Source organism: Magnolia sinica, chromosome 19 (genome assembly GCF_029962835.1).
Source record: "Magnolia sinica isolate HGM2019 chromosome 19, MsV1, whole genome shotgun sequence".
Lineage (NCBI taxonomy): Eukaryota > Viridiplantae > Streptophyta > Magnoliopsida > Magnoliales > Magnoliaceae > Magnolia > Magnolia sinica.
In genome coordinates, this window is record NC_080591.1 from 15505179 (window position 1) to 15518288 (window position 13110).

A 13110-nucleotide genomic window follows, 5' to 3' on the forward strand; every position below is an offset into this window, starting at 1 on the left:
GGTTTCAATGGTGGGCATCACTGTTCCAATTGTTTTTTTGTGGTGGGGTCCACTTGAACTTCGAATCTGCCCCATTCTTTGTATAATGCCCTAAAATGATCTCTCTAAATGGATGGATGGTGTGGATAACACACATACATCATGGTGGGGCCCAAAAAATATGATGACGTCACTTCAGTAGCCGATTTGCTACTGCCGGATTCAGTAGCTAATCCGCGTCCACTAAGCTGCTACTTACTCGGTAACAGCTCAGCCGCTCACGGAAATAATCCGCTTGAGAAACGCAATTCCGTTGGTATCTTCGCAGGACGTAGACGGTATATTATCGCTGCATGTAGCGACTGCCTACGTTTTTTATCCACGCCGTCCATTCATTTTGGATATTAATTTCGAGTCATGATGCGAAAAAGAAAAGGCAGATCATCTCAGGTGGACCACACCATAGGAAAACAGTTGTGATTGAACGCCCACCAGTAAAAACTTCCTAAGGCCCACTGTAATGTTTATTTGCAATCTTAACCTGTGTATTAGGCCTGGATTAAAGGAAAACATAAATATCAACTTGATTTAAAACCTTTGTGGCCTCAAGAGGTTTTTAACGGTGAGTATTCAATCACTACTGTTTCCTGTGGTGTGGTCCACCTGATATTTGGATCTGCTTCATTTTTAGATTCGATCCCTAAATTGAGCTGGAAAAAACGATGGACAGTTCGGATAAGACCCATACATCATGGTGGGTCCCACATAGCACTTTATTATGCAGAAATGATGCTAACGTATTGAAACAGTCATTTTAGTACTTAGGCTTACTCTTGTAAAAGCCACTTTCTTCAAGCTGCAGCACAAAAATCAGGTTAGTTGAAAAATCCTAATCGTTGATTGTGGACATTTGTTCTTTGAAATAAGATGTTGGATATTTTCATTTCTAACCGTCCAATAAATGTCCAGCAATCTAAAGATTCAATAACTAAATAAGAGTAATTGTTTTTATTCATCATACTTTGATGGCCATATAAATATGCAACATGAATAATTTATGAGTAATTTATAAGCGTATGTGTATCATCTATAATACTCTGACAGTATATCAAAGTATTTCTGATTTGAGATTTAAAGTAAAACATTTTTATTTTGAAATTTAAATAAAAAATTCCCTGATGATCAGGTGTTATGCATGGCTTCTGGAAAGAGAGAAGAAGACGAGAAGCAAATGCCTATTTACGGAAGCAGGGAATCATGGTCAGTCTCTCTTGGAATTATTTTTCTTGAATTTACATTTACAGCCACCTTGTTTGACAGATGTATCCTTTTCTTTTTCTTTTCTTTTTTTCATTCTATAAGTAATGCAATAATACAGAGTTGTATCATTGTGTTAGAAAGAAGTAGAAAAAAAGGGATGGTTCTTTCACAAGGGTGGGTGTGAAATTGTATCCCCTTCTCTATTATCTACTTTATTACTTTCTCATTTCAGGTTTTCTACGAATGGACCTCTACCTGATGTCAACATCGAAGTACATGGAGTTATCTTTCGTTTAAATCAAGTAAGAGAAAAAAAAACACTCCCAAACACATTTCTAATAAACTTCTTCACCACCGAGTAACATTGTAGGATATCTGAGCTGTTCAAAAGATGGGCCACATCACGAAGACTACATGCGAAAAAAGTCAGACTTATTTAATGATTAGAATATGGAATACACCTGCATTAACATTGGTTATCCATTGATTTTGAGTGTGTTACTTCTCTGACTAGCTGAGCAAGTTGTTTCTTTGATAAGTGATCTTGATTATGTCGATCGCCTTTTGAATAGCTATGATATATTAGTGGTTAAGAGTGCATGATAGGCTCTTAGGGGTACAAATGGGTTAAAATAAGTTTAGATCCTGACTCATTTAAATATCGGGTTAGAATTTTGGACCCATAGTCAACTCATTAAATTTCAAGTTGAATCGAATACAACTAAGAAAAAATAGTTGACCTGTTTATTTAATGATTTGGCTATAGGATATGAGGACCCAAATTCAGCCCATTTAGCACACAACTTAGGTTCATGTCGAGTATTTATAGAAATTACAATTGTGTGCTTCTAGAGATGCAAAATAAAATGGCCAATAGTCCAAATCGCTTTCCTGATTTTCACCAATAGTAGATGGGCAACGGTTGTTTAGAAGAAAAAAGAAGAGGGAAACCATTGTTATAATCTAGCCCAAGAAAAGATGATATAGTTAATCTACTACTTTTCTTAGGTTTGGGTTACCTTTAAGTATAGGTTGATTCATATGATTTAAAAAATAAAATTCATTTAAATTTTGGATTTGGGTTGGGTTAGGTATATTTTGAGAGGGTACAAATTCAAGTAATTAATTTAATTATATTGGAGTTGAACTTTTATACCAAATCTACCCATGGATTTAAAATTTAGACACAAACCCACCCCATGAGTCCAAACTTTGGACCTAGACCCATTGAATGTGGGGTTGAATTGACCCAAATGGACCCATTCACAACCCTATTGCTTGTCTGTGATTATTTCCATCTATTATAAATATCTTATATACTATCGACAATCCTATTCAAGTTAAAATAATAATAATGATGATAAATTATTATTTTTTTTAAGCATATAAGAGCCCAAAACTGACCCATTTATCATATGGTCAGCTTATGTCAAGTCTGTCTAGAAATCACAATTATGTTTTCACACAAATAATGTTTCAAACCATCTAATTAGTAAGAAATATCAATTTCGATTATACTGAATAAAATGTCAAGAATTATAAATTTAGTAGGTAAAAATCATATGGTTAGGGTAGCCTACTTGATTTAATTTTTTATATATTCCTTATTAACAATAGGTCAACAATTTCTACATGGTCCTTATTGTCACCAGCAGTGGATAGTATATTCCCTATTGGCATAGGTTGACGATGATTTGCACACAGTCCCATGTCAAAATAATAATAATAATAGTTAAAAATAAAATAGGAGGACCCAAAACTAACCCATATATTATGTGGGTCAACTTAAGTTGGGTCTATCTAGAAATCACAATTACACTTTCACACAAATAATGTTTCAAACCATCTAATTGGTGGTGAGTATCAATTTTGATTTTATTAAATAAAATGTCGAGCCATCCAAATTTAGTAGGTAAAATTATATGGTTAGGGTAGCCGACTTAGTTAGATTAGACCTGTGTTATGGATCTAAATTTTAGACCCAAACTCATCCATGAGTTTAAATTATGAACCCATCCTGTTTGATAGATGCATAATTTATTTTCTTTCTGTAAGTGATGCAATAACATAAATTTGTATCATTGTGTTAGCAAGAGATAGAAAGAAATATTGATTTTTATTATTATTTTTTTTTCATAAGGGTGAGTGTGAAATACTGTCCCATTCTCTATCCTCAAATACTTTCTCATTTCAAGTTTTCTAAGAGAGGGCCTCCACCCGATGTCAACATCGAAGTACATAAGAGTTATCTCGTTTAAATCGAGTAAGATAAAAAAATATCATAAACACACACTTCGATTGAACTTCTTCACCACCGAGTCATGTGCATGGGCCATCTTAGTTGTTTAAAAGATAGGCCAAATCATGAAGACTACATGCGAAAAAAGTCAGGCTTATTTAATGATTAGATGGGATACACCCATGCTTTGAGTTAGAACATTGTCTATCCATTGATTTTGATGGTGTTACTCCCCCAAATTAATTGATTAGGTTGATTCTTTTAATAAGTGATCATGATTATGTGGACCATCTTTTGAATGGCTATAATATATTGGTGGGCGAGAGTGCGTGATAGGCTATATTTTAAGATGAAGAAGTGTCTCTTATGGGTAAAAATGGGTCAAATTAGGTTGGGAACCAACTCATTTAAATACTATGTCAAAATTTTAAAATTAGACTCAACTCTTTAAATTTCAAGTTGAATTCAGTCCAATTAAAAAATAGCTGGCCTATTTCTTCAATCGTTTGGATATGGAATATAAGTACCCAAACCCAACCCATTTAGCACACAACTTACATTTGTGTCGGGTATTTATAAAAACTACAATTGTGCTTTTGGTGGTACAAAATAAAATGGTCAGTAGTCCAAATTACCTTGTCAATTGTTACCAATAGTAGATGGATAATCCTTGTTTATCTTATCTAAAAAAGATGATATGACTTATTTATTATTATTAGGTTTCGGTTACCTCTTAATTTTAGGTCGATCCATTTAAAATTCAAGTTTGAGTTGGGTCAAGTAGATTTTGAGAGGACAAATATTCAATCTATTTAGTTATTAGGGTCTACCTTTTATACCAAACTTGCCCATGGATCTAAAATTTGAACACAAACTGTCCATGGGTTTAAACTTTGGACTTAGACCCATTCAATGTGGGGTTGAATCCAATGACCTAACTGAACTCATTCGCACATCTAACACCTGTATGTGATCATTTTAAGCTATTATGTATATCCTATGTAATATCTGCATTCCTATCCAAGTCAAAATAATAATAATAATTATTATTATTATTAAAATAAAAAATAGCGTAGGAGGGCCTAAGACCAACCCATTTATTATATGGGTCAGCTTAAGTTGGCTCTGTCTAGAAATCAAAATTATATTTTCACACAAATAATATTTCAAACCAGTCAATTAGTAGTGAGTATTAATTTTGATTGTACTAAATAAAATGTCAAGCAATACAAATTTACTAGGTAAAAATCATATGATTAGGGTAGCTTGCTTGGTTTGATTTTTGGTATATTCTCTATCAACAATAGATCAACAAATTGCACACGATCTCGATTGTTACTAGCCATGGATTGTATATTCCTAATCGACAATAGGTCTACTATCCACACATGATCCCAAATCAAAATAATAGTAGTAGTACTAGTAGTTGTAGTAATAATAATAATAATAGTTTTAAAAAAATAGTATAGGAGGACTCAAAATCAATCCATTTATCATATGGGTAAGCTTGAGTCAGGTTTATCTATAAATCAAATTTACATTTTCACACAAATAATGTTTTAAACTATCCAATTGGTGGTAAGTATCAATCTTAATTGTACTAAATAAAATGTCGTGCATTCCAGATTTAGAATTTAGTAGGTAAAAACATATGGTTAAGGTAGTCGACTTAGTTTGATTTTTTATTCATTCTCTATAGAGTCAACCCACTTAGTTTTTTTTTTTTTTTTTTTTTAAACTTTTGTATCAGACATGTTATATGAATCTAAATTTTAGACCCAAATTCACCTATGATATCATGTACACTATTTATATTTCTACTTATCATGTGATCCCTAAGAGAGAGTTAGTGAAAAAATGGTTTGACATTCCTGACCATTCATCTTGTGGGCCCTATAAAGGGTGGGGCAGCCATCTTAAGTTGCATGAACTAGAAAATTCTAGCAATACAAGCACCGGACATTTTCTCACTCAACATGGACCTTTTCCAGTATTCATTTCACCTTTCGATAGCAGGCCATAGTTGAATAGTTTAAATTGTGCATTGTATTATTTTATTTCCTCGGCATATCCACAATGGGACCCACTGATGAATGGCCCAAACCACCTCACCACTTATCTGCTTTTCACAGGATCTTGTGATAACTAGCTTGTACATGTTAGACATTGTGAGCACCATAATATAAGCTTATTTTTTCATTCTTTTTCATTTTACAGAAAAAATTGATTTCAAGATCAGCAAAATTGGCCAAGATACTCAAAGAAAGTCAAAACCAACATGTAGAGCAATCCTATGCCTTCAAAGATATACCAGCAGATGTCGAAACGTTCGAACTTGTAGCGAAGTTTTGCTATGGATATGAACCAGAGCTATCATCTGAGAACACCATCCCTCTCACATGCGTTGCTTCATACCTTGAAATGAGTGAAGATCATAGCTTCGACAATCTCTTCGAGAAGACCATTTCATTCTTGTACAATATAATTCTCTCTGATTGGAATGAATCGGTCAAAGCGCTTCGAACTTGTGAAAATGTTCTCAATTACGCAGCTCACCTCGGTCTCATCGATGCTTGCTTGGATTCCATTGCTAGGCGGGCCTGCGCAGACCCTCGCCTCCTCGGAAATCCTATTAATAACCCAATGGATGATGTAAACAATCTAAGGCCTAGTGCAAGAAGGAAACTCTTTGTTGTCGACTGGTTGTTTGAAGATTTGACTACATTGACACTCCCATTATATGAGCTGGCAATGTTAGTTGTGATCCGAAATAGGGTACCACCCAAGTACATTGGTGGGTCTCTTTTCCGTTATGCCAAAAAACATGCCGATGTCTCAATTGTAACAGTCCTTGAAAGGGTGAGCATAGATGAGAAGAGCCCACAAAGAGATGTAATTGAAGTGGTTGAGAAGTTGTTGCCTGATAATAAAGGAGTTCTGCCTTGCAAGTGCTTGTTCGAGATTCTTCGATGGGCCATCGCAATGCAGTCATGCTACGATTGTCGGAGAGGATTAGAAGTTAGGATTGGAAAACAACTTGATGAAGCCGTCGTCAAAGATCTTTTGATACCATGTTATAATTACTCAAGAGAAACTAGATATGATGTTGATTGTGTAATCAGGATCTTGAAAAACTTTTATGCAAATTACACCGACCGAGACCCGTCTGGGCTAATAGCAGTATCAGAGCTCATCGATAAGTTCTTAGTAGAGATCGCAAGGGATGTGAATCTTAAGAAGGAGAAGTTTATATCATTGGTAGAGATGTCTGCAGTGGCGTCGAATGAAACTGGTCGTTGCTCAGATGGAGTATATTATGCCATTGATGCATTTTTTTGTGCGCACACATACCTAACTGAATTCGAGAGAGAGGAGTTATGCCAGGTATTGGATTGCAATCGGATGACACCAGCAACATGTGAGCATGCTGCAAGGAACGAACACTTGCCACTGCGTGTGGTGGTGAATGTGCTTTTCATGGGCCAGTTGAAGTTACAGGATACGATCATGGGAGCATTATCAGATTCAGATGGTGGCTTCCACGAGGACGGGGAGGAGAAGAACGTGGTAGGTGATGATGGTGGGGTGAGGGTTAGAGAAGAGATGGAGATGATGGATTCTAGGGTGATGGAGTTAGAGAAGGAGTGTTGTAGGATGAAGAGAGAGATTAAGAGAGGAAGAGGTGGAGATGAGGATGTTAGAATTGGAAGGAAATTAAAGAAGGAGAGCTTGTGGAAAGAGATGAAGAGGAAGTTTGGGTGCATGAATAGCTTGCATGAGTGTAGTAATAGTAATACAAGTAACAATAGTGGCCATGCAAAGAAGGTGCACCGTAGGAATGGTGTGTGATGGGTTTTCGGTCAGCACTTCTTTATTGACTTCACTAACCAACAATTTTTTTTTTTAATATTAACTTTTATTTTTATTTCTTTGTTGAGAAATGATTCATTGCTCTCATAACCTTATAAGTATAGTTCATGGTTGCACTGGGACACTTAATGGTTTAATTGATTATTTTGGATTCTGTTAGTTTCATCATATATTACATTTATATTTTGTTAAAATTCAATTAATGGGTCATTTGATTTATCAATTAGTTGATATACTTTGTTATAGCTAATCATTTTCCAAGCCGTGAGAATTTTATTTAAAATTCTCTGATAGAAATGATTATTAAGAACCAAAAATCAATATGATGGCCTCCCAACAATTTTATGGCTCGATTTTTTTTTTTTTTGAAATAATATTGATCGTCTTCTTTATAGGCAATTGATGGGAGATCATCTAATTAGTATGATTTTATATGGTAGCTATTAGCCAATGAAATGCATCTTTTACATAATGAACAAGTTGATTGGTCGATTGCACTGCTCAAATGTCTAAATGTGACTAGAAGCATTATAACTTATGTGGTATATTGAGGACGTTACACTTATAGGTTATAGTGATCTAATCACATCGGGACCATTGGATTGGGTTGAAATTGTGCCAATTGGATGATATAACCCACAATATATTGGACTTATTTTCTTATAGTAATCCATTTTTCAAGTAATGACTGCGATGGTTAAGTTTTTCTATTGAAGTCGAGTCTTTAGAACCGTGAATAATTTATGATGGGGCCCTAAAAATTAAATGGCTCAAATTGTTAATTATGCCTATCATCAATAATCTTTACATACATTCTTGGAGGTAAGATAGTTATAAACATCGGATTGATGTGATTTTCAAGATGCATATGTAATGAAATGTGTACACTCGACCTAATGGACAAACCATATATACTAGTCGATTGCACTGTGCAACTGTTCTAATCTATCTAATAGACTAATTTAAAATTGCTGTAAGTGTTCTTGAATGTTTATATTTAGGGAGGATGGGATATGCACTGTCTTGTTGTTAAGATGCCGAATCCTTTACAATAGTTGTAAAACATTACACGTATAGATTGTTTGATGATATTATCATCATTTGTGATGTGTGGGGAATTTATACCAAGTTTTTTGATGATATTATCATCATTTGTGATGTATTATTGCCAAAGTGGTATTTGTTGGTATCCATGAATGGACCTATATTGGAGACGATTATTAAAGTGATCATATTATGACGATTTGGAAGGCCATTAGTTTGAAAGGATGTCCATAATTGGTTGTTTGTAAATTGAATTAATAAAAGTTTAGTTAATTATATATTCATTGCATTTTAGAATTTATCGAATAGTCTGATGTAAAACACTTGTGAACTCAAGTCATTGTGCGTTCCTTTGTGAATTTTACCAATGACTTTAAGGTATATTCTTGTACTTTTGGGCCATTGTGCGGCCATCCATTTTTAGGAATTTTACGGGATGACTAGTCATTATGCGGACGTCTTTTTGCATTATGGGTTCTACTCATAATTTTCAGATGGATGTGCATCCTCAGTCTGGTGCATTTCATGCATCCATACTGTAATCAAGATTTGCATTGAGAACTAATTGTAATTATATGATTTTATTTGTAAATTATACTTGACTATGATAATGGATGTGTAATTTTGGGAGAAGTCTTCATTGAGTTGGTCACTCATCCTTTTAGTGCTCGAATACACAAACAAGTGATGTAAGAAATACAAGGATGCTATGATGCGGTGGAACCCCTGAAGCTTAACTTACGAATAGTTTATGCTTATCCTTTAGTAGGACTTGTAAATTTTATTTTCAATTTGTAATAAATTTCCAGTTAAGTGGATAATTTACTTGATTATGTAATGTTTGGAACTCTAATTGCAAAATTCAATTTATCTCACTTAGGTTTAAATTATCCCATGCGAATGCGAAAAGTATATATAAAAGATAGTGTGTAATGAAGAAGCATTTGTTCACTGTTTAGTTAACACTCATTCGAGATCTGAGTACCTCTACTTGGGTGACAGGTTTTAGGGTGTTACATCATCACCCACAAATCATTACATATATAGAAGTCATGAACATTCAAACTATTATGTTTTCATTTTTCATAGTTGACAATATGGTAAAACTAAAACAGATAAATCTCTCAATGTATGAGTCTGTTCACACTAAATTTTAAATAGTTGTTCCTTAACATAGGTAGGATAATTTATATAGTCATTGTTTTGAATGGGTGCATTATTGTTGCAATAAAAAGATATAAATAAGTGATAGTCAATTAATGGGGTTCCTCTAATACCACATTGATAGATTTTGTGCAATCGTAAACATAGCAAAATTAAATATTTTTAAATAATTCAACTTTAATTATTAGAGGACTCTTCTAGATCAAATCATTCACACACACACACACACACACACACACACACACACTTTCTGTTTGTACTTAAAGAAGAAATCTTTGATCAATGTCATTGTTGGTATCCGATCATAGAGAGTCTCTCCTTGATCTATCTCAACTGAGGAGAGTAGAGAACTACTATCAAAATTCCAGAAGGAGCCAGACATAACTAGACTCATCCATTTAATGGTGCCTATATGCTCAGGGCATGTGGACATGTGGGTATGGCCCACCACACCTCTCTCTCTCTCTCTCTCTCTAGTCTAATAAAAACACCCAAAAATGCTTAGATGTCTAAGGTCTTTAGATGCTCATGTGCCCCTCCATTTGAAATATGATCCATATACAAGGAGGAAGTGTAGGGTTTTAAATTATGCATATGTGTGCTTTATTATTATTATGTTAAGTGGCTTGTATAGGTTGATGTATGACTTGGAGTCACCACTAGTTAAATGAATACTAAATCCATGGTCAACTAAACCTCATAGGTCCACGATATGCAGAGGAATCAAAGACTCCCCAACCTAAATAATTCTTATGATTGGCTTGCAATTGTTAATTCCAAGCAAGGACATTAGTAACGTAAAAGGAATGAGTTAGGCACCATTGTTCGCCCATACCACAATATGGTCTATCGTTAGTGGAATTTGAAAAATGTTTAGTTCTAAAGAATACAACTATGGCCAACTGCGATTACAATCATGAGGACGATGTGCTCAACATCATCCATAACTGAGGAGATGCGGATAAAAAGATACCAATGAAAATAAATTGACTTTTGATTTCTGATGTATCTAGATCCAATCATTCAAAAATACATAAAGTATACGTTAGATAGCTATATAAAGGTAAAACACGTAAAGAAGAATAAAATAGAGAGTGTATGATAAATAAGTATAGTAATAATACCAGAATGGTGGATGAATCACATGGAGAAACCAATTGTTTAAAATGTGAATTATTTGGATGATATGAGGATTGGGTAAAAAGAACTCTCTTATTTCTATTTTCTTCCTATCCGTTTCACATGTCCCATCATACATGGATGTTTTATCTAAGCTTGTCACTACCCCTCTCCCACTTGCTATGTCCACATGGTCGCAATCCCTTAGGAGAGGCACCACTTGCTAACATAAGCACGAGCTCCACGTAGCCCACCTCCTCTCCGATCTACGAATGACTTTATGATCCTATCTCCGAACTTAATTTGATGAACCCCGTGTTTGTATACTTTCGTTGATCTACGTCCACGGCTATTTTTTAATGCACAAGATTTCATAACTAGATCTAAATTATTACATCGTAATTCTAGCTAATCTGAACTATTTAGAACCTATATATGATTAGATCTACTAAAAGAAACAAAAATTTTAAAGATACAACTAAAAAACTACTTTAAAACATCTAACCTCTCATATACAGTATAAAACGTAAAATTTCAAATTTATAATAAATTCAAACCATTTTTCACGCATAAACCTACAAATCAACATAAAAGAACATAATAAACACATTCACATTAAGATCTGTGGATTAAATTAGCCTTCAATTGTCTAAACGATCATGCTTTTGGGGAGATGTCACCACCCCTCTCTCCCACTTGCTACATCCGTATGTACACAAACCTTTGGGAGGGGCACTTACCCACCTCATCTCCAATCTGCAAACACTATTGTGATCCTCTCTTTAAGCTCAATCCAATGAACCCCATGCTTGCATGCTTCCGTCAATCTTCACACACGTCTTTTTTAAGGCTACGAATTCTATGGCTAGATATATATGATTACATCATGATCCTGCCTAATCAGGTCATTTATGACGCCAGATATGATTAAATCTACTAAAAGAGCAAAAAAATTCATAGATACAACTTGAGAATTATGTTAAAATGGCTCACCTCTTATATACAACATAAAATATGGAATTTTAAATCGACAAATCTAATCCATCCATCACACATAAACCCACAAATTAAAATAAAAGAACATGCCAAACACATCCACATTACATCTACAGATTAAATCAACTCCATGTGTCTATACGATCATGCTTTTAATTTTCACCATCGGTCATACGACAAAATTGAAATGGATATATCTTTCAATTCGTGCACCCAATCAGGTCGACATTTTAAACCCCGCCTCATCACATCATGATTAACAATTTACTCACTCAACTCAATTTAATTATGGGCATACAAAATAAATCATTTGTGTTAACCGGGTCTAATTTGACAACGGGGCTGCTCTGATATCATTATGTTGGTTTTAGAGTTTGAAATGGAGTACACTTTTTTATAAAGAAATAATTAGATTAACCTTATAGGATTCCCTAACTAGATTAGTCATGATTAATCTAATCTATCAACTAATTCAGGCTTATCTTTTATTAGTAATTATGTTTCCTTATACATGTGTGGCATGTTTGAAAATAAAGGAATTTGCATATTTTTTCTCAAAAGTTGGAAGAAAACTCTTATAAAGCTTATTGTTGAAGATATTACCATGCACATTTTCTTTTTTAAAGTTATTAGTAAGGATCTGACTACTACTATTGCTGCCTATTCGATATTCCTCCTAATATCAAGTGTATCATTCACTTTCATGATATGGCTACTACTCATTCATCTCATTAATCTGGAAGCTAGGTTTTTTTTTTTCTTAAGCCACTTTTTCCAACTTCTGATTTGGTATCCTTTATTTTCTCTTCTAATCTTAAAAGCTAGTTTGAGTACTATTATTCAGAGGTTGGAGGGAGGACATTTTTGGTACTTTCCTCTACTTTTAAAAAAAATAAAAAATAAAATCTTGGATTGAAAAGATTATTTAAAGTTAACATTTCAAGTGTTCAAGTCGAGATGTGTAATTATGAGATGCAGAAGATTATCACAACTCCTTCTACATCATCATAAAGGTTTCTCCTTAAAGCTCAAGCTACTGAAAAATTACTCTTTAAGACTTAGGCCTTTGTTTCTCTCATTAGCTCGTTGAGATGGAAAGTTATTATAACTTGCACATATCCCTTATATCGGGCCTAATGTGTAAGCACTTCCTTTAGGTGATTTCTTAATTTTCATGTAGGAGCTGCCTATTGTTTCTTCCCTAGCCTGAGTCTGGGCTTAATTTTCTCCCCCCTAACCCAAGGTGTGGGTGTTTTATTATCCTTGGCCCAAAGCGTGTGTTTGTTTGCTCATTTCTTTTGCTCTTTTTATTCTTGTCTCACACTTTCTTTCTTTTTATGGCTAGAGGCTTACCCCTCTTTACTTGTTTGTGATTCTTGGACTCTTGCCTTGGTTGGTAAATAAGAAAGTTTTCTTATTTACCGTCTAAAAAATTAAAA

The 13110-nt window shown here is 34.3% G+C and overlaps 1 protein-coding gene across 1 annotated transcript; it reads left to right on the forward strand.

The window, feature by feature from the left end:
• The first annotated feature begins 1174 nt into the window (after nt 1-1174).
• LOC131234528 (BTB/POZ domain-containing protein At5g17580-like) lies at nt 1175-7707 on the forward strand. The gene is made up of 3 exons (XM_058231468.1): nt 1175-1239; nt 1472-1541; nt 5696-7707. The coding sequence occupies exons 1-3, from the start codon at nt 1175-1177 to the stop codon at nt 7325-7327; spliced, it is 1767 nt and encodes a 588-aa protein (XP_058087451.1). The 3' UTR covers nt 7328-7707.
• Nucleotides 7708-13110: the final 5403 nt, after the last annotated feature.

Coding starts and splice junctions, on each gene's coding strand:
- LOC131234528 (XM_058231468.1), top strand. CDS start 1,175: ATGGCTTCTGGAAAGAGAGAAGAAGACGAGAAGCAAATGCCTATTTAC. Junction 1,240..1,471: donor TACGGAAGCAGGGAATCATG/GTCAGTCTCTCT, acceptor TTCTCATTTCAG/GTTTTCTACGAATGGACCTC. Junction 1,542..5,695: donor TTATCTTTCGTTTAAATCAA/GTAAGAGAAAAA, acceptor TTCATTTTACAG/AAAAAATTGATTTCAAGATC.